Raw genomic sequence first — 26076 nt, 5'->3', positions numbered from 1 at the left:
TTAACAACACTAACCTTGGTCTCAAATCTAGCTTACCATAGTTTATCACTGAAGCAAATAAGTGCTTTTAGTTTGTTGGTGTTTTGTGATGAAACTGTTTAAACTGAACACTGGAGTTGGTGCTTCCTTGCTGCTTTCTGCAGCTTTCTGTGCAAATGAATTATTTCTGTGATAAGCAGCCTGCTCAGAACCATTTCTGTCACAGATCTGTTGTCAGTCCTTTCTACCAGTTGTGTGACTCCTAATACTCTTTCAGAACTACTCTATCAGTGTAAGTGGGATTTAAATAAGAGTCTGAATGTTTGGTTTTCAGAAATCTGAAGTTGCTTCTGACTGCCTTAGTCACAGAACTCTTATTAATGAGTTTTTTGCACATCTGTCTTTCAGCTGTAGAAGAAAGAAACAGGACCTAATCATGGCTGACAGCAGCACACCGGTGTCTGAAACCAGGAGGAGCCTCTTGGCTGATTCTTCTGTTCTTGATTCAAAAATTATAGAAACCTCCAAAGACAATATATTTCCTGGATCTGTTTTGGATGTTGAAGGTAATGGGGGAAGCTTATTTTAAGACTATTGTTATGTTTTTGTAATGGCTGATTACTTTGTAGGTATTCAGTAGTTTTGAAAATGCAAAAGTGCTTTGCTGAACTCCAGAATTGTATGTAGGGTAACCAAAAAGGTGTTGGTTTGGTATCCTTTCACCAACAAAGGGACTGTCTTAATTTTTAACTCGTCTTGTTATAAAAATTTGGTATTACAGCCATGGAATCAAACAAGTTTTCTGGCTGATGTATAGAAAGCTGTTAGTTCCATTTGATGCCTCTTCTGTGGAATAAAGCATTCCTGGTGATCTTTTGACACCAGTGTTTGGAAGTTACAGCTGCTCTGTTGTGTAGGATTACAGGTAGTTCTTAGAGAGAAGAATAGTCTTGAGCTTGAAATTAATTCAAGAACAAATCTTGAAATTAAAAGACAGCAAAAAAGGTATTTTTGTTTTCCTGCACTGCAGTAGCCCAAATCCAGTGACAATCTTTTGGTGCAAATGACATGGAGGCAACACTTGTCCCTTCCTATTAATATTTTGAAAGCTTATTAATACCTGGAGAAAAAGAACAAGATATCTAACTTCAGTTTTTATATTCCTTGATGAAACTGAGCAGTTACTAGGAAGTAATGAACCTTGTCAGCCAGAAACATGGAAACTAGAAAAGGTACCAGCTGCCTGTTTTCCCAGAAGTCTTGAGACCCAATTCTGTTAGAAGCATTAAGTCAGTAATTTTTTTGGTTTTCTGTTTTTTCTTCTTCCCTCACCTTGCTGACTTGTTCTTGCTTTGACTGTAAGGTAACTGGTCATGAATCACAGGATCTTATTTCACCATGTACTAGAAAGTTTAGTCTATATGGTCAAATTAATTAAAGAACAGGCTTCTTGAAGTAACATTTATTTTCAGGCTTACTCCTGATAAACAAAGTGTCTCGGAAGGATGCAGTCTGCCTGTATTCTCTATGCATTATTGCTTGATTTAGACCTAACATGGATTTTTCTGTTAAAATACAAATGTTTTCCTTGTTTCTCTATAAACAGAAGCAATGCCTCAAATAGAAACAAGAGTGGTTTTGGTTCAGGAAGCGGGGAAATGTGAGGAGCTTCTGAAAGCCTTGGAGGTATGTGAGTCTAAGATAAAACAGTCACTGGAATGGCATGGTAGGCTTTTAGACTTCTAGTAGCCAGTTTGATTCTGTACTAAAGTTCTCCTCTTCCACAGACCGTTAAGATAATGGAAGTACCTGTAATAAAGATAAAGGAAACTAGTCCTGGTAAATCAGAAGAAAAACTAATAAAAAGTATTATTCATATGGTATGTCATGCAATTAAGCACCTGTGATTGCATGCAGCATGTTGTACTTCACTGGGACTGGGACGTGCACACGCTTTAACTTATAATAATTGGGCATAATGGTCACAATATATGCTAATATTTCTGATGGTGTCCCTTAAAGATTGTCAAAATTGACACTTTTTTTTAACAAACACTTTCTTAAATATGGAAGTAATATCTGCAGCTCTTAATTAGTGGTGTTTTCTAACAGGGGAATAAAAATGTCAATGGAGACATGCAACTGCATGCTTATATTCAGTCAACACAAGTTTGGCTATGAACTGACTTTATAATTGGTTAACTGACTTCTCTTTCAATTGAAAGCTGCGTTTAAAGTTAAGTGTAAGAAGTGGTTCTCCATTTCTTAATGTGAAAAACCTAGGAAATAAAACTTGGAATTAATGATTGAAATTGGAACAGACCAAATTTTTACACCTCTTTAAAAATATCAAGCAATGAATAAAATTGACTTCTGTTCTTTAGATCTTCTACAGCATGGAGCTTGCTGTTGCAAGTTGGATGCTATTAAAAAGTAGAAGTACCTTAAGCTGTCCTGACAGTCTGAAATTTAATTTCCCTTTTGTGCTTAGTGGTCTTTTTTCCTATCTGTAGATTTTTTCGAATACTATGTTATCAGTGTGAATAAGAAGACTACTGAAGTAACTTAATAAGTAGACTACTAAAATAACTAGAATTCTTCAGAAGCAGGAATTGCTTGAAGATATTTTTTTAGGTGCAGTTCATAGCTATTCTTATGCTAGAGAACTGTGCATTACACTCAGCTTTCACCAATCCTTCTAAGAGTCTGTCTCTGAAATCCAAATCATACATTTTTCTAGTGGTCCCAAATAAAAATCAGTTGAATTTTGACACTGGTGTAACGATATTGCGTGAATAATGCTTTTCCCCTCATCCCCATAAATCAAGGAAATTAAGATGCCCTACATAAAGACAGACACAATAGAAGAGCTTGAAGATTTTGATTCCCCAGAATTTGAGACCATCTTCGTTGTGTCAGACTTCCAAGATTCCATCTTTAGCAACCTCTGCAAAGCAGATTGCCGTGTCATTGGTCCTCCAGTAGTACTGCACTGTGCACAAAAAGGAGAGGTATGTGCTTCCTGTTGAAAGAAACTGAATAGTTCTCTGATGCAGTGAGTTCTAAATATTAAGTGTTCAAAATAAAATCTGTTTTGCTTTGTCAATCAATCATAAATATTCTGACCATTGAATTCTAAGAAAAGCAAGTTTCTAATACCATGTTAGAATGTTGCATGCAATGAGAAAGCACGGGTATGCAGTAGTAAGGCTCCAGCTACTGCAGTAGTTGACCCACTAGTTGGGATTGTGCCATTAGGAAAAGCAGTGTGCAAATGAAGCTCCAGCAGACACTTTGTATTTCCAAAGGCTGGCAGGTAGAAGGAATGGATTGAGGAGGAGAAAAAAGAATGGAGTGCTACCTTGAGGGTGCTCTAGTTAATGTATTAGGATGCTGTCAGGTCTGGAGCTGAGGTATAACTGAGTACACAGACTTGGACTAGTGTCAGATGTTTTTTAATACTAGGAACAATAGTGCTGTATTAAAGATAATGTTGGAACTTTAATGGGAGCAGTGTACTTTTGACTAATAAGCTTGCTTCTTACTTTCAGCCTTTACCATTCTCCTGTCGTCCACTGTACTGTGCAAGTATGTTGAACTTGGTACTGTGCTTTACAGGATTCAGAAAGAAAGATGAATTAGTAAGACTTTTTTTCCTTTGGATGGGTAAAGCTATGTCAAGTTCATTTTCAAAATACTCTTCTGTCCTGTCACCTGTAGAGTTTAACCATGACTAGAGCTCCCAGAGTTGCTTTCTTCTATTCTTTTGTTTTGTTGCATGCCCAGAGGCAGTGATATTTGAGAAAGGGGACAAAACTGTTTCCTTGTGCAAGTCCTGTGATGCCATTTTTGGTCACTTTTTTGTTGAATGACATTAAACAGCTCTAATTCAGTAAAGCTTAAAGTTTTGTAGATTTAGGCTTCAGGTAAGATGATGTTTACCCAGTAGTGTCCTATTATTTGTATGTAGTGGTGTGATCAAGTAGAGCTTTGTAGTCCTGTTCAGAGCATTTGCAAACATCAGGACTTCAGTCTTGACATGTCTAGGTATGAAGTGGTTTGATCCTCTAGCACTTTATTTTTCCATTTTGGTGATGCAGTTGGCACCTCATTTTCCTGTTGGACACCTGAGAATCAACAATATGGCTCCACATCTTCATATGGGGGGGAAAAAAGCCCCAAAACAAAGACCTTTGCCCAGTGTTAGGGATAGTTAGGTCTGATCTGCTAGATTCAAATTGGATAATTTGTAATCTTATGTAAATTCTAGCAATTGCCCCTTCAGATAGAATTGACTAAAAAAATGAGAATGACGTGCTTCAAATCTATTGTATGTGAAGAGGTGAAGGCATTAGGTAAGATGATCATGAGAGTACTGGTGGCTTGGGTAGTCTTCCTCAATCTACACAGCAAGGCTGTATTAAATGTTTAAAAGGAAAAAAAAAAGTGAAGAGCTCTTCTACAGGAGAAGATCTAGTCAATACAGATGTGAACAAGTTGTTTTTGAGAACAGGTTGGACCATTTATGTTCCTAAACATTTAATGTAACCTCCTGTAGCTTGATTCGTCAACTGTTTCGTACTGTTCTTGGGCTGCTCTGCATGCTTTAAAAGATTTACTGAGAACTAATTTTGTCTTTATTTTTCAGGTTAAGCTAGTGACTTTGGTTCATCACATGGGTGGAATTATTCGAAGAGACTTTAGCTCAAAAGTTACACATCTGGTGGCTAACTCAACACATGGAGACAAATTCAGAGTATGTAAGCTTGAGTTGGTGCTTCGTGGAAACTTTCAGAATTTGGTTCTTGTAGACTGAATGTATATTATACTTCAGCTCCTAAGTTCCTGTTTTTTTTCCTGTACTAACAACAATGACTTGTAGTGGTGAGTTCATCTGTCTGGTGTTGAGCTTTGATGTGTTTTTGTCTCTGTTGGAGATCTAAATAATATACATTTGAAAAGTAAAAGCAAGGTTATGAATTTTTCTTGATATGGGAAAGACTTAAAATGGAAATAGTTGGTCCATACAACTTGTGCTTTTCCTGTTTTGTAGATTGCTGTAAGTCTTGGTACTCCTATTGTGAAAGCTGAGTGGATTTATAAGGCTTGGGAGAAAAGGAATGAAATGTAGGTGTTTCTTTTCCTTCAACCTTAACCTTGCACCTGTTCACCTGTAATGTTGTGACCTGTTTAAATAGTGATGTAGTCACTGATGTAATGACCTTTTTGTGCCTTTTTTTTTTTTTTCCTCCAGCGATTTCTGTGCAGCTGATGATGACTTTAGAAATCAGTTCAAGGTTCCTCCCTTCCAGGATTGCATGTTAAGTTTCCTTGGATTCTCTGATGATGAGAAAGCTAACATGGAAGAAATGACAGAAATGCAAGGTTAATCTTTATGAAAGATGACCTGTGGAAAGAATGGGGTTTATAGCTGATAAATACTTCACTGAAGCTGAAATGCTAGATTGTCAATCCTGAAGCATTAATGAAGACTCTTCAACTCGGAGAGCTATAAATTGATTTCTAGATGTTGGTGTATGCATAAGTTCTGGTAGCTGTTGAAGACTTCAAACTTCCTAGGCTGATTGAAACTAGACAGTGTAAAAAGAAGTAATTATAGGATGCTTGAAGATATCCTGGAAAACTTGCTAAATAATATGTGTATTCTGCTTCAGTTCTCATAATCAGTTTTGTGGTATGCATCTTCATATAATTCACAGAAAGCATCTACCATGTTTACAACTTTAATATAAATGATCACTGGTAAAACACTTGATTGGAAGTGTTCCATTTCTCAGTACAATATTAATCATCACATTGACAGTAATGATGTAACAGATAAAAGTCTCCAGCCTTCTATTGATGGAGTTGAATGTAACAGAACTATAGAAATGGGAATGGAGCAAGCTTGTAACAGCAAAGCTTTCTCGAGAGATGAAAGTTGTTTGGGTTTGCTTCCCCCTGCCCCCTCGACTTGTTTACCTAAAGCTACTTGTAAGATTGTGTCGTGGACAGGTTCTAGCTTGTAGATGTCTTTAGGGTGACTATTCCTGGCTTGTTCTTCCAAGAAACAAGAAAGCTTTCCAGAAGAATATTGCATTTATTGCCAGGCAGGTTTAAATGCCCTCTGAACTCTGTGTACTCTTGACTTTTCAATGTGTACTTTACTATTGCATGCTACATCCTACCTCCTAAAAGCTGTCCACGGTTGATAATATCTGGGGTGTTAGGAAAGCCCAACCAGTGATCAGCTCAGTGAAGAGTTCATCCCTTGTTGCCTCTTCTCTCACTAATAATAAGTGCCACAGAACTACCAAATGAGCTACTGATTTCTAACAATAACATTCTTCAGTCTTGATAATTTGCCTTTTTTTTATCTAGGAGGACACTATTTACCAGTTGGTGATGAAAGGTGTACACACTTAGTGGTTGAAGAAAGTACAGTGAAAGATCTTCCCTTTGAACCTTTAAAAAAACTGTATGTCGTAAAGCAAGAGGTTAGTGCTGACAAATTCCTGAAAGAATTATTGCTATATAGTACTTGGTATGTGGGATACTTTTTTTTGTGTGTCAAAATAAGCCATGTGTTTGCATTTAATATGCAAACTGCCTTACTACTGTATATATTATTTTGAATATTTTTAACTTTGGGTGAAACCCTGTCATGGGTTCTTAATGTGTGTTTTCTTTTTTCCTTTAGTGGTTCTGGGGAAGCATTCAAATGGACGCCAGAGCTGGAGAATCCCTGTATTTATTTGAGAAAGTATGTTGAACTCTCTCACATACACTACCTGTATTTGGTGGTAAAATTAGCACGTGCAATAGTGTCTGTGGGGCTGGAGATCAAATGTTTTAAAGCAGCATTTAAGTTGCAGAGAATCCACTTCAAACTTTATATGGTGAATCCACTTCAAACTTTATATGGAGAATCCATTTCAAATTTTATATAGAGAATACTAATTTGGAAGAAACTTTTTTTCTGCTTCCCAAAGACTGAGCTTATTTTTGGTCAAATGAAAAACTGTTTTTTCATTTGATTAAAAAAGAAAAGGCTGCATCCACTTCCCCTCTCCTTCCCTAAGAAGAGTTGCATTGTGTGATCTCTACAGCTAACTTACTTTTGAACCGAGTTGAGCTGGACACAGTGGGTAAAAACACTAAACTTAAACTTTCTTTGACTACAGTCGGAGAGTCCTGGCCTCAAGAAGTCTGTGTCACTACTTTCTCTGAATACTCCAAACAGCAATCGCAAAAGACGTCGTTTGAAAGAGACTCTGGCACAACTGACCAGAGAAACAGACATGTCACCGTTCCCTCCTCGGAAACGCCCATCAGCTGAACATTCGCTTTCAATTGGGTCCTTGCTGGACATTTCCAACACTCCAGAGTCGAGCGCTGCCAACGGAGGTAGAGCTCAAAACTTTTTCAGACACACTTGCAATGTTTGAGCTCTCTGCATACAAGTGGTAATGGCAGTGATATGCACATATGGACTGATTTTAATAGATAGTTTTGAGCTACATACCTAATGCAAGGACGGCAGGCAGCTGCAAGATAATTGTTTACGTGGCAAAGTGAAAGTAGAAAAGTACTTTTGTACATAATGTATGTGGAAATAATGTTCAGCACCTCATCCTTACTTCCTATTAAATGTAACGGAGTTAAGTCATTGACCTGCACAGGAATGGTTTACTAGTTCCAGACTAATTTTAAGGAATAATATATTATTGTTTTATAGTTAGGCTGTAATAAAGAAAGCTATTTTCTAGAAAGAGCTCTAATAACTATAGAATAACCTACAGAATAGCCTTTTTTTTAAAAAAAAAAAAAAAAAAAAAAGCTATCCTAAAACTTCTGAAGGCTTTATTTCCTGTCTTTGAGGGTGAGCCTTTTTTAGGGACTTTGTTGTAATAAAGCTCTGTTTTTTCTTTTGGGAATATTTCTTCATCAGAAACACCAAAATCCTGTGCAAGGCCTTCCAAAAACTCAACTCCTCTTCCACTAAAGCAGTCTGCAAGATGGCAGGTTGCAAAGGAGTTGTATCAGACAGAAAGTAACTATGTTGATATTCTAACAACAATCATTCAGGTAAGCTGGTTTTAAAGCAAGTATAAGTCAATTGTTATAAGACATCTAGTGTTTACACCAATGATTATTTTCAAGCTGTGATTTGCAGGCTTTTGAGGGTTTAGGTACATCAAAGGTTCATAAAAAGATGTCAGTGTAAACAGTCTCATTTAATTTTACTGGCATATAAAAATGTTTAGTATCTGTTTAAAAATAAAGACTGGAAAATGCAAGTTCTAATCTGGGAACTGCAGTAGAATTGAAGTTTGTCTGGCAATTCCAAGCTTCAGGAAAATAGGATCTTTCTTCATGACTCAGATTTTTATGATATTAGTCAATGAGAGAGATGGCAGGGGAAAAATACTTTTTTTTTTTTTAATTATTCCATGAAGAGAAGAACAGCAAACAGCTTATAGGAAGAGCTTAATTTCTACAAAGTTTATTTCCACTGCAGCTGATTATCTACTTAATGAGCTAAGATGTGTATGAATAGAAAAGCAGATGAAAGGGGGTTTTGCTGTAGTGACATATCAAACTTGAGTGTTTGTATCTTAAAACTACTCTTCCATAACCTGCTCTTGCTAAATGGGAACAGAATGTCTCAATGTGTCTGCAGGAAAGTATGCCCTGGAAGGAAAATGCTGTTGCTTTCTTAACTATTTCAAACATAGTGTGTGGAGATTGGGAGGACATTAACTTTTTTTTGTCTCATTCATCAGTTATTTCAAGTTCCTTTGGAGAAGGAAGGACAACTTGGAGGACCAATTCTTGCACAGGAAGAAATCAAGACCATATTTGGCAGCATTCCAGATATTCTTGATGTGCATACTAAAATCAAGGCAAGCTGCAACTTCTCTCCCGCAGGGGAAGCTTTGATACAGACTTTGAGTCTTTTCTGCATGTTTTAAATTGTATTTATTGGATAGATTAATCCTGGTGCTGTAACATAGTGTTCAACCTGTGGAATTATGTGCAAATCCAAAGTATGCTTTTAGATTTAACACTTATTTTGAGTATCTGAAGTCTGATTATTGTGCATGTAACTAATATTGCCACTCATGAGCTGGCTTGTCCTGCTTGTCCTTTTCCCATTTTAATACCTCCTCCTGTAGGAGGCTTTCTGTAACTGATACAAAACGAGTCAAAAGGGCCAGTGGTATCAAATGGTAGTCTCACAGGTGCTTATAACATACGTGTTTCTATCAAAGCAGCAAGTGAGGACTCTTGGAAGGAGAGCTAAAGCTATGGAATTAAAAACAAACAGACAAAAACCCCAAAAAAGCCCCCCAAACCAAAATAAAGAAATGGATGTTTTCCTGGGCTGTAGACATGTTCATGTAGGAGTCTTTATGTCAGAGAGAGACTTCTGTTGTTCAGTAGGAAAAACTGATCCTTTCTTAAATGGCTTTGAACCAATTGTCAGAAACTACCAGCTCATAAAACTGGCTCACACTGCAACCTCTGAAGCAGTTGGCCTGGGACTGAAGGCTAGTAAGACCTGGCTAGAATCCCTCTCAGCTTGTTTTCTTGGAACTGTCTTTATTATATGTTTTGATCTGGATTTCAAGTGTGCTCTGAAGCCATCTCTGGGTTTCACAAAAGATGAAGGGGAAATGGGTTTAAGCTGAAAGAGGGGAGGTTTAGATTAGATATTAGGAAGAAATTCTTCACTGTGAGGGTGGTCAGACACTGGAACAGGTTGCCCAGAGAAGCTGTGGCTGCTCCTCCCTGGAAGTGTTCAAGGCCAGGCTGGATGAGGCTTTGAGCAACCTGGTCTAGTGGAAGGTGTCCCTGCTGATGGCAGGGGGGTTGGAAATGGATGAGCTTTAAGGTCCCTTCCAACCCAAACCATTCCATGATTCTATGATGATGATGCAAATCTTCCTCAAATACAGAGTCATAAAATCTTCTTCAAATAATGGCATGTGGCTGTTCTGCCTGCCTTTCACAGTAGGCTCTTAAAATAGAGGGACTTGCAGACTGCTGGTAACTCAGAGGTTTGATGTTTTGTTCTGTTTTTTCCCAGCTGTTGGGATTCAGTCTAATTAATCTTGATAGGGGTTGATATGAGATTGAGATGGAAGTAAAGCATGTGTATCCATGTGTCAAGTGAGATTCACCTGTAGCATGCAGTGTAGACAAAGTTGCTTAGATGTGGTGGTTGTGTTTTCCTTCACCTTTGGTGTAATAAAGATAAGAGAAGTGGCAGCAACAAACCAATATTAATGGTGAATCCTTTCCACTTAAGGTGAATCCTGAATCTTCAGCTGTGCCCTCTTGTCCCTGTTATTAGCTGACAGTGAATAAGCTTGATCCTTATCAAGCTGATACAGGCTTAACAGCTTGGTCTCGCTTTCCTTGACACTGGTGCAGTGAGGGAAACCTATCCTAGTTCTATTTCAATCCTATCTTATGGATTTAAGAGTCCTATGTTAGTTGTCCACTCTTAAATAGAGTTGGTTTAACTGTCTTCTGTGTCTATTTTTTTAAATAATAATTTGGGCTATGTTCTGTAGTGTGTTGGACACAGCAATGTCATTGTATTGCAGAGTTGGCTGGTGCTGATGCCCCGTGAGTCTCTGCTTGAGACTCACATATATTCATAACCATATATTCAGTAAACCTGAGGCCTCTCAGTAGACTAAAGAGGCTGAATGTGAAATTGTGCAGCTTCTGGGATTGCCTGTTTCGTCAACATGGAAAAACATAACTACTTATGTGTTTGGTAGAACACTGATCCCATCTTAATAGCTTTATGCTGTTCATTCTCATCTTATTTTCTCCCCCCTGTCCCCCTTCCCTGTGTGTATTCTAGGAAGACCTGGAAGATCTTATGGTGAATTGGACTGAAAGCAAAAGTATTGGTGATATCATTCTCAAATATGTAAGTTTTTTGTTTGTTTGTTTTTTTTTTTTGCATTAGAGCTGTTATCTTGCCTTACAAATAATCCATTTGTAGGAGCTAGCAAACACAAGCAAAGTACTACTAAGTGAGACAGAAAACCAGCTTGTATCGTTGTATTTTCTGTTTAGACTCTTCAGTTGAGTTAATGTTATACTTTGCATAGGTAATCCATGCCAAGTTTGTGTCTCTGTCCAATTCTTTGAGTGGGTAAGACTCCAGATAGACAGTTTGAGAACTAATTTGCTAAACTAAAACACTATGGGCATGCTTTTTTACTTGGACATTAAAAGGGGATTTTCCTGCAGCCTTAGCTATCTACTGCCTCTGATCAATAGTAAATAACTAGGAAAATAACTTTTCACAGAAACTTGTTGTGTTCTTTCTTGAAAGGTGTAAGTGAGTAAGGACTGATTGTTTTCCCAAGTACAGAACATGCAGAACAGGAGAGCTAGGTCTGGGACTGCCATGAATTATAACATATGTAGTCTGCTAGGTATTTTGTGCTTTTGCTGACCTGATCATTTTGAGGCAAATAATGTTTGGCATTCAGAAGTTTTCAGTCTAAGGTATTGCTCCTGGTGGTTTAGTGTCTTTTAAAGGTGATGGCAGTAATTGGAGAAAATACCTGTCTGAAACTTCCAAAATTCTCACCAAAGGCATCTTACTAGGTGAGGATCTGCCCTCTATTCGAGCTGCTCAGCAGCTTCTGAGGTTGTCACATGTGTACTTGATGTTTCTGGGAGCAGTTTGCATTTAATCAGCAGCATTGAATCTTGGGCATCTGGCATGCAAAAATAATCTTGTTCTCTGAACACGCATGGGTTTACAACACATTTTTTATTATTCATTATTGAAATGTGCCTTTGAGCAGCTTTGTATGGCTCAGGGCATGTGAACATATGTACAGTGCTGCATAATATGTAAAGTAGAGCTGTAACAGTTGTTTCTTTCAGTCAAAAGACTTGTTGAAAACATACCCTCCATTTGTGAACTTTTTTGAAATGAGCAAGGAGACTATTACTCGATGTGAAAAACAGAAGCCAAGGTTTCATGCCTTCCTAAAGGTAAGTGTCTGTAGAACTAAGTCTTTTGAGTAGAACATGGAGACCATTACTAAATAGATGAAGAATGTGGAATTTTGGAAGCTTGGAGGAGTGTGAACATCTCTTGGTGAGACAGAAATAGGAAGGATTTGAACTTCAATCTCTCAAGCTCCTTGTAAGACTCACAAGAGGTCCAAGTTCCTCCTCTGTTATACAGCTTTCAAGGTAATTTGATTATATGCGTTGTTTTTTTTATTTCTGGAAAAAAGTGCATTCTGATTACTTTCTCACAAATACATCTCTTAACTTTTCTGTAAAAATAACTAGAGCTGCTGCTTTTTATTAGTCTCTCTCCCTGTCTTTAAAAGACTTGTATTTCTGAAATAGCTTTTAACTCGCTTTCAGCAGCTGTGAAGTTCCAGGGAGGTAGAATCTCTCAATGTTCTTGTGCCTATTCAATAGGAGTATAACAGTGGAGATCTAACAGGAAGATGCTCTTCAAAGAAAGACTTATCTGAAGATAAGTCTTAAGACTCTTGAGCTTTTCAGATAGAAGTATATAGTTATTTAATAGTACAGCATAGCTTTAGCTCCCGTTCTGTATCCAACAAATGTCTCTCCAATAGTGGAGTAATCAAACTGACAGATTTCAGCTCATGTTTTCTGAGGTACCAGGAATTATACCCAAGTATTGATAACTAGAAGATGGGGGAAATGACTAAGAGAACAGGCCATCCTCCCCTGTCCCATTCCATGTTAGCATTAGCATCTGAAACAAGGACTGAGGGTTTGCTAATATGGACAATTTAAAACTAGACATTCCCAGAACATAAATCATGTGATAAGTACTGCACAGATTTAAATATAATGTGTTTTTTAACGTGATTGAGTAACTGTGGTAAACTGTTTTCAAACTTCTACTGCAATGCTAGTTTCAAGGAAGACGGTTTTTCTCCTAGCTTGTGATTTTTTAGTTTGTGTATGGGTGGGGGAAAAAAAAAAGTAAGAATTACTTCCTTTCTCCTCTTTCTTTTCCCCAGATAAACCAAGCTAAACCTGAATGTGGCCGCCAAAGCCTAGCTGAACTCCTTATCCGTCCTGTTCAAAGGCTCCCTAGTGTTGCTCTACTGCTAAATGGTAATTTAGTGATATATGTATTTTTTTTAATGAGTTTGTCTGTGAAGGTGTTAAAACCAAGATAATGTCTGCTTTTGTCCTAATTAGCAATGACCTAAACAAGCCTGATTCTGGGAGTTACTCATGCTCAATGGTAGTCAGCAAGACCAGTTACTGCAGAAAGCATACTTTTGGCTAAATTTCACCTGTTCATATATTTGTCTGCAGGATACAGGTAGAGGAAAAATTTGCTCTGACAACAGTTTTGTCTATTCAAATACAAATATAATTGAGATTCAGATACAGCCAGTGTAAACTGGAGAGCAATTGGTATTCACAAGGTTTACAGCTTCATGTGTTCCACCTGGTATCAACCACTAGCTGCAATAATGATTATGTCAATAATAAAAACCCCGTACTACCACCCTTTGCTTCAGTTAGCAAAAGGCTTCCATGCTTGTCTCTGCACTTCAATAAAAGCAGCACGTGGTCTTGTTGATAATCTGAATAGTCTGAGGGTTTGTTTTTTATTTTAGGTGGGTTTTTTAATGAGATGCATGGACAATTGGTGCTCAGCCTACTCCCCCACTTAATCAAGCCTATTTGGACTATAGGATATCTGTGATTTCTTCAGTCATCTTATCTGACTTACTGTTTAAACTTGAATTTTTCATATTTCTTTTCAGACACTAGTAATGTGTGGCGTTTTCTGTTTTTTTTTTTTTTAATTATAGATATTAAGAAGCATACAGCAGAAGATAACCCAGATAAAATAACTCTAGAGAAAGCTATTGAATCATTAAAGGAGGTGATGACGTAAGTGCTGCTCACTCTATGAAACATACCCTTACACCTTTAGATCTCTGTTCCTTCCAAATTGCTCTAACTTAGTGCGTTGATGCCATAACTTTAGTCTCCACGTGAGTATATGTAATTGTATGTGTTCTCCAGTCTCCCTTTTGCCGCTGTTGTCACTTTGGCATTCTGTGTCACAGCTCCTGAAGGGCTCTGTGGTGGTGCCATCCAGCACTTCTGCCTGCACCTCTGCTGCCTCCCTGCCTCAGCATGATGCTGAACCACCCAAGTCCTGTATTCTGTTCCAACTGTTGTTTCTATCTATTTCCTCCAGAATAGATGTGTTTTGTCTTTTAAATCTTACCACTTTGCATATATCCACTGAGAGGGCACACTACTGGAAGATTAGTTTCTCTTCTGCTCCTCTATGAGCTACTCTTGGCACCATTCCATGAGTTAATTAGCTTAAAGCTGAAGCTGTTTAGATTGTAAGTCTCACCAAGTGTAGCATGTCTCCAGCAATGAGACCTCCTGTATTAATTGGGTGAATGTTTGTCCGATTTTAACAACAGCAACTACTTTTAAATTGTAATTATTCTTGCATTGCATTGAGCTGCAATCCTGATTTGGGGGGATAAATTGTAGGCTGTAAAGAACTGCATTTGGCTGGTCTCTAGTTCAAAATCTTGTGGGGCAGGGGAGGGGAATTATGAATTAACTGAATGGTGCATCAGCTGCTGATAACATAAGAATGTTGTTCAAGGTCTGAAGTTTCTTATGTGCTTAGCATATGGTATTTGGATACTTCAATAAGCAAGTGTGGTTGGTTTTGTATTTTCCAGTGCTGTTGTGTAAACTGTATCGCTGAATGTTTAGCTTCATTATTTTTATATGTCTTATGTGCAATGCATTCATTTACTGTTGCTTGATATTGAAAATAAATATAATATGCTTCCCTCAGACATATTAACGAAGACAAAAGAAAAACAGAGGCACAAAGGCAGTTCTTTGACGTTGTCTATGAAGTTGATGGATGTCCAGTAAGTAATTTCTCTGAAGCTTCAGACCTGTAAAATGACTGTACACTAGTTTGCTCCCTTTGCAAATGTACGTGAGGTTAAAATGCAAGGGTGCTGGTTTAAATAGATTTCCAGTGTTAAGTTGTAAGCAAGCAGTAATCCAGCCCTTGAACTAAATGCTTAATGAGCTTTTTGCTTCTCTTACGTAGGCCAATCTCCTGTCCTCTCACCGAAGCTTAGTTCAGCGTTTGGAAACGGTAGCACTCAGTGATGACCTCTGTGACAGAGGAGAACAGGTCACACTCTTTCTGTTCAATGATTGCCTGGAGGTAAGATGACTATATGAGTACATCTCATGAACTGAATTATAAAGGGCTTAATGCTACTTATGAATATAAACAAGTACAATTTAAAAACTTTGAAGCAGAATTCTAAGTCATGGAAAGCTGATAGCTCAACACACGCTGATGTTGCCTTGCCATTAGCTATTGTATAAGCAAACACAAGCAGCTAGTCAGTTCTGGGTGGTTGAGAGGTGTTAATGTAGCCTTCAATGTCTTGCAGCCAGATCAAAAATGTAAAAGCACCTTAATATGTTAAGAAATAAATACCTGTCTGAATAGCACTCTGAGTACTACCAATGGATGAAAGTATCCTTGGCTCAGCAGGATGTTTGTCCTTTTAGTCAGGTTTAATGTGAGTAAATAATGGGCCTCTGGGGTAGGTCTGTCTGTGCTTAGGCTATTAAAAAAAAATAAAAATCACATATTAAATGCCTTAGACTAACAGTATATTAGGAATAACTGGGAGGGAAAAATAATCTAATTGGGTTTTGGAGACTTGTGTGGAGAAACTGAGTTTGTAAAGGGCACTTTATGAAAGTACTTGTTACTACCTACAGCAGTTAAGAACACTGTCTTCATAGAAGACCAACTCTAAAATAATCCAATATTAGTGCTATCTTAAGCAGCACTTAAAGACAAAAGCCTATTGTCATTGCAACTAGTGATGCACTCTTCCTGGGAGTCAAGTTGACTCAGCTTCATCACTCCTTGCAAAGGAAGGAAACTAAAATGAAAACACTCTTATTAAAGCTTCTTGGCTTCTCTTGTACAAGATACAAGAAACTGCAGATAACCTAACTTAAAAAACATGTAAGATACCTACAGGTTAATGTAAAGTAAAAACTGACTGACAGATCTCCACTGCAAAACACACTTGATGGCTGCATGCACAAGCAACAGCAGGGATGTTTCTAGGACATAACGCAGCCTAAATTTGTTCCTTCTTATAGATGCTGTCTCTTCTGTTTAAATCTAGACTACCATGTGGTAGGTTTCCAAGGGCCCTTGCTTGTAATGCAGGGTAGAATTGAAGTTTGTAATGCAAAATTACTTCCCCTCTTGATTTTTTTTTTTCTTTTTAAAATTTATTTTATTTTCGAGGTGAATGTGTTGATGCTCAGTAACAAGTATTGCTGGGCTGCTTGAACTGTAGACAGTGAGTAGTGAGATAAGTGAGTTCCTTAAAAACTTGTGGTAGACTAAAATACTCTTTAGAAGCTTTCTATGCCTTCCTATGTACTAGAAGATAAAATAATAGAAGAGAAACAAAACAAAGTCAATAGACTATTTAACTTTAACCTCCTTGTCTTCTATTTAACTGCAGATTGCGAGGAAACGGCATAAAGTTATTGGTGCTTTCAAGAGTCCGCATGGCCACACACGGCCTCCTGCATCTCTCAAGCATGTTGTTCTCATGCCTCTCTCCCAGATCAAGAAAGTCCTAGACATCAGGGAGACAGAAGGTCTGTATGTTTTGAAGTGCTGGATTAGCTAATGGAAACTGTGGTTCAGAGTATAAAGGATGAAGATCTGTCGTTGTGGGATAGAATGCTAAGGTTGTATTTGTTGCATGGTATGTTAGGTATGTGATTTTTAGTATAAGCTTCTGTTTGAAGCTCTGTATGAGCTTGAAAATTCCTTGCATTGACACCTTTTGGCTTTTCAAGAATCACTCACTGCAGGATGCTGAATTTGGCAGAACTACTAGATGGCGTTGGCATAAGCCAACCAAATGGCAGTGTGAGCTAAACAGAGGAGTACACTTGACAGCTCTGGATTTACAAAACAAAACCAGAAAAAACAAACTTCAGTCCAGAGCATTAGATTGACCAGAGAAAGTACTGTTGCTGTGAAACCAGATCTTCATTTAACTGGTGATAATGATGCTCAGGAGGAGCTGTGCGTAGCATCTTAAAAGAAAGATTTAGATTACTTCATTTCTGTGGCTGCTTTGCCATTCTGAGACTGTTAGTCTCAGTAGGGGTTTCATGGCAGTAATGCATCACTGCAGCAGAACTAATGCTACAATACTGTTCCAGCCTTGATAGCAACTTCTAAAGAAGTCTTGTCAGACTAGTTTCTAGGTCTATATGCTAGAAAGATAGACTTGATGATGTCATCTGTAGGTGATGGTATGTATATTGGACTTGTTCAGGTGCTTCAGAGAACATAAAGGAGAATGTAGAAACCTGATAAAAAATAGAAATGGCAAAGAGGGCAGGTAGTAAATGTGGTGTCTACCTGCATTTTTAAAAGGTACTTTAGGCTTTTCTCTTTAAATTACTGTGTAACACTTAAGTTTACTTTGGGGCTTGGGATATGGGAGCTATTTGTAAGCATACCATTTAATATTTGATAAGAACTTTAGTACACAAATCTTGAGAGAAGTCAGCTACTCTCTCTTATGTACACTCTCTTACAGGACTGCTTTTCCAGTGCTGCTTTTCTGAATTGACTATGGATTTTTTCTTTCTTTCTCTCAACTGTGTTTAGCATCCTTCAGCTCTGTCTGCTATAAAGGTGTATCAGCAATGGATTAGTTTTCTGCTATCAAGTGAGCCGTCTTTGCCAGGTTTAAAACAGTAAAGCTGTTGTAACCTGACTGTTTTAATGTGTCATATATAGTACTGATATCTTAGTTGCTTTTTCCCTGCTTTACAAAATAGGGTAAATGTTGTTTTCCTTGTTCTTTGTTGATAAAGAAACAATCAGTCCAACATTTAATGAGTTAGAGAATTAAATTTATATTTACTGCTGTATCCAGTAAAGACTGACTAGTCTGTAGACTATAGTATGCAGATTATTTGGTGCATGAATAGCTGATTGCAGCCTCTTGATGAAGGATGCGGACAAAACTCGGTGCTCTTGCAAGTTATACAACAGCTATCACGTAAATAAAGATAAAATCCTTGCACCAAATCATATTGTTCCTAACTCTAGCTCCTGGCAGATGGACTGTTAACTCTTTTGAAGGTGTCCCCCTGAATTATGTGAGAAGTTATTATTCTTTGTCTTAACTCCTTGCCTTTTTTTTTTTTCTCTTAAATTAACTGTAGATTGCCACAAAGCTTTTGCCTTAGTTGTGCGGCCACCTACAGAACTCGACAACAAGCTACTCAGTTTCCAGATGACAACTGAGGAACCTCCTAAAGAAGATTGGTTGAAGATGTTGTGTCGGCATGTGGCTAACACTATTTGTAAAGCAGATGCAGTAAGTGCTCTGGAGCCTTGTTGCTGGTTGGCAATGTTTCTCTCTTTTTGGCTTGAAGCACACGAAGCTAAAAAAACTTGTTAATAGTGGGCATGCTTGAGGTGAAATAGAGCAGAAAACATCTGTGCTAGCATGTCTGCAAGTGGGTGGTTAAAAGGTGGAAAAGGAAAGAGCCTGGAAGTTAGCTTCTACAGAAGCTGATAAGTACTTAAAAATCAAGAGTCACGCCCTTCCCCCACCACAAATTAATTCTAAATAATTTAAACTGCACTGCAAATCTTCACTAGGGCAAGTCTGTCTTCAGCTTGCTTCTTTCACAGCTTTGTTTCAATTTGCATTCCTAGCATTTCGAATCATATGTTTTGGTTTAACTCTGTGTTAGGTTGAATTCGTTGTTCTACCCCTTATCTGCATGGGCACCATAATGGAAGAGACATGAAGCATCTTCCTGCTGTAGACAGAAGCCTGCAACCTTAAAAGAAGGAAATAAAGGAGGCACTGGCCTCTTTACATTTTTAGAAGTTGTGTGTGGGCTTTCCACAGCCCAAAAACTACTAATTTGAAGAGCAGTTCCTCTCCAATTAGGGCAAGAGGCTTTCAGCTAATGTTTTAATTATGTAAGAACTGCATATCAGTCATCCAATTTTGCTGAAAACATGTGCAGTACATGCAGCTGAAACTACTTGGGTTTAAACTAGGAATGATTTAAGTTCTGCATTGTACTCTTACTGTACAACGTTTGGTTGTCTGTGGATTTTAAAGACATGCTTGTTTCAGGAGAGGTAGTTAAGTAATCAAAATAGCGTTTTAGTTTTATTTTGTTTGGCTTGTCATCTAGAGACTCATGAATCAGACATTTGGCTTTGTGCTTTTTCCTTCCTTTTTAGGTAGTGAGTAGGAAAAGTACTGATTCAGAAGTGTTAATTTGCTTTAATCTGTCTGTCACCTATCTTCAGTCTCTTGATTGTTTTATGTGTAACACAAAGGGATGGAAAAATGTTGGGGATTTTAAGAAATTAAATCTTTGTGTAATAAATGTATCATTCCCTCTTGCTCCAGGACATTCAGAATCATATACTGACATATTGTAACCTACTGTACTGAATCCCATTAGTTATAATTTCTGTAACTACTGCTTTGTACCTACTACATAATACTTTTTTTTCCTTGCTGATTTAAATGTCAAATCGAGCTTCAATTTAAGCACACTTCCCCTTTTCCCTGGTTTGCAAGAACTCTGCAGCATAGTGTGAGAGTGAGCGAAGAGTTGACATTGCCACGTGGTGGCGGTAAAGGCTTTAACTACTCTGTTAGACACCAGGGATAGTCATACAGCTTGCTCTCTGCTGTCCTTACAGGTTTGTTTTTTTCCAAAACTTTTTTTATTTTAGGTAAACTGTCATTTCTCAAAATAAAAATGCAAACCACCACCATCAAAAAAACCCCCCATCAATGTCCCACTCCCATACATGCCACCCCTGCCCCCAAAGTTTTGTTAACTAGCTGGAGATTGCTTTAAACCTGGTAAGAGTTTAAGAATGAGGCATGAAAAAAAAACTCCAAACTCATGGCTATTTTGAAACATCTGATGTTTGACAGCTGAAAATTTAGCTTCAGAAGAGTGCTAGATGTGTCAGTGAAACACAGGGGTACATATGTTGTGAAGCTCCACAGCTGTGCTTCAGAGCTACTACCTTTACTTTGGTCAGCTCTGAACTTGAAACTGAATCAAACAAACCAAATGTAAAACTACTGATGAAGGGGAATTCATAAACTGATTGCACCAGCAGTTAATCTCATGAAATAGCCTGGAAGCAAATAGCTGCTTAACTGTATATTAAGAGTTAAATATGGAGGAATATGACAATTAAAACCTCTAAATCTCATCTAATGAACTAGGCAATGATATTTTGACAAGTGCTGATGTTTTTTTGACCATTATTGTTTGACTATTTTTGTCTATAGGAAAATCTCATTTATACTGCTGATCCTGATTCAGTTGAAGTAAATACTAAAGATATGGACAGTACTTTAAGCAGAGCATCCAGGGCAATAAAGAAAACATCAAAAAAGGTAAGATACCTCAAAGAGAGTGCTTTACAGTAAAACCCTCTTTAGTCAGGGAGTTGTGCTACTATTCCTGTTTCAGGCACTTACAGCAGTGGCAGGAAATACTTAATCTGAACTAAAACTCTTAAGTATTAAGCCCCTTAAAGAAGATGGGGAGCATTTGAGATTTTGGCTGAGTAGCTTTGGAGTATCTGTGTATAGTCCTAAGCATCATAGTCATAAGTATTATGTGGTCATTTTGAGTCTGTTGTGGAACTATTTCTTAGTTTAATATTTTTAATCTTTTAAATGTATTACAAAAAAAAAAAAAACCCCAACCCTCATCTGTAACTGTCTCTACAATTTTGAATGGAGTTTTAAAGCTCTATTCAATTATCTAAATTCAAGTACCTTCAAAAGTAGGATGGATGTAGAGTGTGCACGTCCTGCTAGTAAAAGAGACTTTGAAACAGTGAGGAAGTAAGTGCTGAATGCTGGTGTTTGCCTTTGTATGGTTTCCTCTGGGGCATGTGAGAAGGGGTGACAGAATGATGCAGCAAGGAGGAATCTGTTCCCCATTCTCAGCAGCCTTGCAGCAGGCTTCGTGTGTTCAAGATAATGCTGTTTCTTAGAGAAAATTGTAGAGGCTGCTGTAGTCTGGAAGCTGCTGAAGACTAAGTTGAGAGCAACTTAAAGGAGTAGGGCCTGACTGCAGAACCCAAGGGATGTGGGGAAGCCCAGTTGACTAGAACTTATTTTGACTTCTCCCTGCATCTCCACCACCCTCCCCCTCTGTGTTGTGTTCATATTTGGACAGAGTGAGAAGAGCAGGGGTGATGGAGAGCTTTAAAAGTCAGATCACTTGGTGGGTGTGTGTGTTTGATTCATTTTGATACAGTCATATTAACATTTGCAACGTGTCCTACAGATGTCCAGATTTTGAACGGTGGCCTCTATTGTGGTAGTTCTTACAGCTTGGTTTTCATTTGCTTGTCAAACTCCTCAGGTTACAAGAGCATTTTCTTTCTCAAAAACACCGAAGAGAGCCCTTCGAAGGGCTTTAATGTCACACAGTGCAACAGAAGGAAGAAGTCCCAGCTCAGCTAATGAGAGTTACATCGGCAGCCGACTGACGAGTACGTCGTCATTAGCGGTAAGTGATTTGGCTGTGCAGGCCAAATAAGTAACCTTTTTAAGATCACAGTTATTTTAATGTCTGGTGCTGATCTTACTTTAACAACTTCAGGATCCACAGTGGAAAAGTTTATTTTTAACTCTGTTCATAGATGTGTTATTTTTCTGAGCAAGAGTTGTTTAATGAGAAGGCTCACTTGCTGAAAATGTGGAAAAATCTGCTGTATGTACTAGAAACTGGGAGTTGCTTTGTATAGTTAAGTTGGGGGATAAAAAAAAAAAACCCAAAACAACAAATCCACTTTCTTTTGCCAGAATTGGAATATGTATCCTCTTCTGAGAGAGCGAGAAACTTCAACTCAGTCTTATGTTGATTCATGCTTTTGATTTTGGACAGTATATACAAATGTGGTGTACAACCTTGAATAGTACAATGAAAGTATCAGTGAAAGTATTGAGATAATAGACATCCTGTGAAACAAGCTGGGAAGGAAAGGTAGAGAAATCCAAATGCTGCAGCCTGAGAGTTTTCAAAAAGGCAAGGGAATTATCTCCTTATATGTGTTTAAGAAAGCTTGGTAAAATAATTTATTGTTCTACATAGTGCAACTCTTCTGCTATGCCTGGCTACCTATTGCAGCTCTCTGCTACGTTAGGTCAAACTGAATTTCCTAGTGCAGTCTGGTAAAGCAGACTAGCTTTGGGGACTCTTTTTTTCATTATCTTTGCTTTTATTCTATTAAATCTGTATGTTAAGTAAACATCTACTTTGAAGTCTGCAGTCTGTAGACAGACAGAAGGCCAAGAACAGGATTTCCTGTGTATCTTTCTACTCCTGCCTGATATGTCAGTACTTTAATATAGAGATAATTCAGTATGTTTGAGTGGCCATTAAATTGTACAACATGAAGATATTGCCCTGCTCTCCCACGTGAGATAGGCATGAGAAAATATGAATTAATAAAGGAGGAAGTATCACAATGAACTCCCTTGCTTTAGAGGAAATAAAAATCTACCAATGTGGCTGTACTCCAGTTCTCTGTAGAGATTTTTTTTTTCCCCTTCAATTATGATTGCTCCAACACTTATTTTCAAATTCTAATTTTCTGTCTTCATTTTGATAGAGCACTATATCTCATTTCTCAGGAAAATGCAAGTCATGCACTTTTCTCTTTATACAAAAATACTTTTTTTCCACAAAATGGTAGGAACTTAAAGTAGTAAAAACTATTTTCTTGTTTCAAAGTCCTTGTAGAGTTCTTGGACCTCTGCAGGTTGACAGTAGATCATATGTTGTATGTTATGTCATTTGTGCTGGGTTTTTTTTAACCAGTTCCACAAACCACTGAATTTGCATAAAGTCTTTTTGGTTGAATCATAAGGTTGAGGGGAGAAGAGAGATTTGGATTCCAGCCCCTCAAACTGGGATACCCTGTGCAGTTCTTGAGTAGGAAACTAAAGCTGCAGGAAACCTCTCCAAGTCCACTGTGAGAGTCAAAGCTGTTATTCAGACATCTTGTTTTATTTGGCCTGTGGTTATGTGGGGATTTTTTGGTGTAGAAAAACTAAAGAGTAAAAACAGCAGTAAAGCTTGGATGCTCGGGTGTTTTTGTGTTTGGACTAACTCTTGAACCCCTTCCTAATTGTAGATTGCTCGTTCATCTTCTACGCGCAGCCTAAATGGATCTGTCAAATATGTTGTTAATGTTCATCGCTCCAATTCTGTTGATTGGAGCTCTCAAAATCCCAGGCCTCGACCTGGGCTGTGTCCTGGCTCTCCAAATATTCGTCTTTCAAATGCTGTAGAAGAAAAAACCTCTTCCAACTCGGAAAGCCTAAATGGTCGTGCCTTGGACAGATCATGTCCTATCCCTGTCATTACTACCACTTCTTGTGATGCTGGAGATAATAACCAGTGTGATGCTGACAGATTCTGTACATCAGCTCCTGACTGTTAATGCCCATCTTGCATGAAGTGAGCAAAAAATGTTGATTCCTCTAAACTAAGACAGCATGGTACAACTATATAAAACCTTAGAATCCACAAAGTGTTTTAAATGGTGTTGGGTTTTTCTTTGCCTTGTTCCAATGCACGGGGCTGGAGTCAACACTTGCACGTGGTCTAGTTAGATTTCTGGTTCTGGGTGCAAAGTTAATTCTTTCACAAATCCTTTTAACTTTTATGAGCTCTTTTTCTTAATTAATTTATGTGTAATTGGATTACTATTTGTTTCAGTTTGGTTGTCCAAGAGGCAGTGTAGCTCACTGGCCAGAGTTCTGAGAACTTTAATAACTGGGTTGCAGGGAAGTCTTGAGCAGCTAATTTTACCTATGGTTTTAAGTTTTTGTTCCTCTATTTGTAAATAGAAAAAATACCTTGTATAAAAGCCTTTAGAATCTAATAAGAGCTGCTATATGAAGAAGAGTTTAGGATTTAATTTTCAAATATTGCCTGTGACTGCAAGTGGAACACTTGCCATAAACAGGCATTAGACTTCACAGTGCTGTGGTATATCCTTACCTGCTCAAAATATCCCTATTTAAAAGATTCTTGAAGCATGCAGGTGCAGCAAGCTGCCTGACTGCCATGACCTGTCTATGTGCTGAAAAGCTGGGCTGTGCTATACAGAGCAACAGAAGATCACTTGTGAAACTATCTTGAGGTTTAATGTACAAAGAATATAAAATCTTAGCTGATCCAGAGAGGTTAACTTTTAGTGCTACATGCTGATGTGTTGGTTTCACTGTAATTTTAAGTGCCAGAAGCAGCCTATGCTCCTAGCACCAGAAAAAACAGCTTTTTACCTAGTTTGGGCCCATCCAGGTGCAGCTAAGGCAAGCTTTGACAAATCATTGTGATGTCTCTTGCCTTCTGTAGCCAAGAAGGCCTGTGTTCAGCATTTAATTTGGGGCTCTAAGCTGCTAAGAATACAGAAAGGTGTAGGATCTGAGGGGAGCTCCGTTTCTCTAGGGTTATAATAACGTATGTTGCTTTCAATTTGGAGGGAGATGATTGCAAAAAGTGTGATCAAGATGTATGCTAATACGTGATTAATAGCTGCTCTTCAAAAACACCTTTCTGCATTCTGAATCTCTCAAGGCTGGTAACAAGGAAAAACTGTCTTCTGCATTTTTAAAAATGTGTGCATTCTACTCATCTGGTGCTGTTTAACTTTGCTGTTCAAAATCTAGAAATGCTGAATCATTAATTTCAAAAGCTGCCAATCCTAAATATCCTCTGTACTGTCACATTCCTTATCAAGGTTGAGAAAGGACTGCTGCACTATTGACATTGGCTAATGAATTATCAAATAACTCTTTTTTTTTTTCTTTTTTTCTTCTCCAACAGAGTGTTCCTTCTCCTTCCTTGGTCAGTCTTCCCTCAATCTTTGAAAAAAGGAGCCGTACATTAAGTCGATCAACAACCCACTTGATATGAAGCAGATTTAAAACACAATGCTGTGGTGCAGTGACTGACAAGCAGCTGGCTGTTCAAATGACCCGTGACTGACATTAATGGTACCGTAGTCATTAGCACTTAGCCATGATTAGCAGAATGTTAGATAACACTAAGTTAATCACAAGGGGTTTTTAGTTGTATTGAAGCAGATCAACTAATCAGTGGAATAAGTAACTTGGTCTTCATTTAAGACACATTATTCCCTTGCACAAATTTGGTTTTTGTGGAAGCATTTTCTTCTATGGAAGTTGTCCCCTCTAGGCAATAAACAGATTTTGAAATGAAGATGATATTCACGTAGCTTACTGCTAGTTTGGATGACTCTTATGCTTGCCTAACTTCATCAATTGGCAGAGCACTCTAATGTTTGAATTGTTGATTTCTTAAATGGAAATGCGTTATGAAGTACCTGACCTTTCAAGTATGACAGTTCACCTGTTGTACAGCTGCTTATTCCAGCTATTTTATAAACGTAGCTGTTTATAAAGAAATGGGATTGAGTTTCTGTGATTATTGTCTCCTGCAGCCTCACTGTGACACAGTGGTATGTTAGGTGGGTTTATTTGGACAGTAAGTTTAAAAGCTGTGACTGGCTTTGACCACCAAAAATGATCAGCTGAATTCTTTGAATTTTTGTGATGTGGAAGTCTGAGGAAAATAATTACACTTCCTTTTAGTAGGGCTGTTAAACAAACCAACCCCCCAAATCCCACACATTCCACATACTTGGTCAATAAATCATTATTTAATGCGTGGGATTGTACCTCGAGGGCCCAATTTTGGTGTGTCACATTTCAGCTGTAGTACTCCTAAGGCTTTTACCTGACTTGCTCATGTATTTGTGTCTTCCTTCAAAACTGTATGTTCACTTCTTTCATCTCCTCTGAACAGTTAGTATGATGCAATGCTATCTCAGGAACTGTCTAAATATGTATATTTCTGCATTTCATTAAT

General features: G+C 38.0%; 1 protein-coding gene across 4 annotated transcripts; it reads left to right on the top strand.

Annotated features, from left to right (window-relative positions):
* The first annotated feature begins 415 nt into the window (after nt 1-415).
* Nucleotides 416-25101, top strand: ECT2 (epithelial cell transforming 2). 4 transcript variants are annotated; one of them, XM_010175205.2, is made up of 24 exons: nt 416-545; nt 1586-1665; nt 1767-1859; nt 2808-2990; nt 3531-3620; nt 4628-4735; nt 5033-5106; nt 5234-5364; nt 6361-6476; nt 6680-6742; nt 7164-7386; nt 7931-8067; nt 8766-8885; nt 10862-10930; nt 11905-12015; nt 13035-13131; nt 13845-13926; nt 14867-14945; nt 15134-15253; nt 16593-16731; nt 18325-18479; nt 20445-20552; nt 21535-21681; nt 25012-25101. In XM_010175205.2, the coding sequence occupies exons 1-24, from the start codon at nt 416-418 to the stop codon at nt 25099-25101; spliced, it is 2745 nt and encodes a 914-aa protein (XP_010173507.1). The 4 variants fall into 4 exon arrangements, with proteins under 4 accessions (XP_010173507.1, XP_028942621.1, XP_028942622.1 ...); XM_029086788.1 differs by lacking the exon at nt 1767-1859 and having other exon boundaries at nt 1589-1665; XM_029086789.1 differs by lacking the exon at nt 1767-1859 and having other exon boundaries at nt 7164-7305.
* The last annotated feature ends 975 nt before the right edge of the window (nt 25102-26076 follow it).

Source organism: Antrostomus carolinensis, unplaced genomic scaffold (assembly GCF_000700745.2).
Source record: "Antrostomus carolinensis isolate BGI_N321 unplaced genomic scaffold, ASM70074v2 scaffold49, whole genome shotgun sequence".
Taxonomy (NCBI): Eukaryota; Metazoa; Chordata; class Aves; order Caprimulgiformes; family Caprimulgidae; genus Antrostomus; species Antrostomus carolinensis.
The sequence above is the reverse complement of the archived record's forward strand: the minus strand, read 5'-3'. Positions and strand labels throughout refer to the sequence as shown.

Coding starts and splice junctions, on each gene's coding strand:
- ECT2 (XM_010175205.2), top strand. CDS start 416: ATGGCTGACAGCAGCACACCGGTGTCTGAAACCAGGAGGAGCCTCTTG. Junction 7,387..7,930: donor GTCGAGCGCTGCCAACGGAG/GTAGAGCTCAAA, acceptor TTTCTTCATCAG/AAACACCAAAATCCTGTGCA. Junction 21,682..25,011: donor CGAGTACGTCGTCATTAGCG/GTAAGTGATTTG, acceptor CTTCTCCAACAG/AGTGTTCCTTCTCCTTCCTT.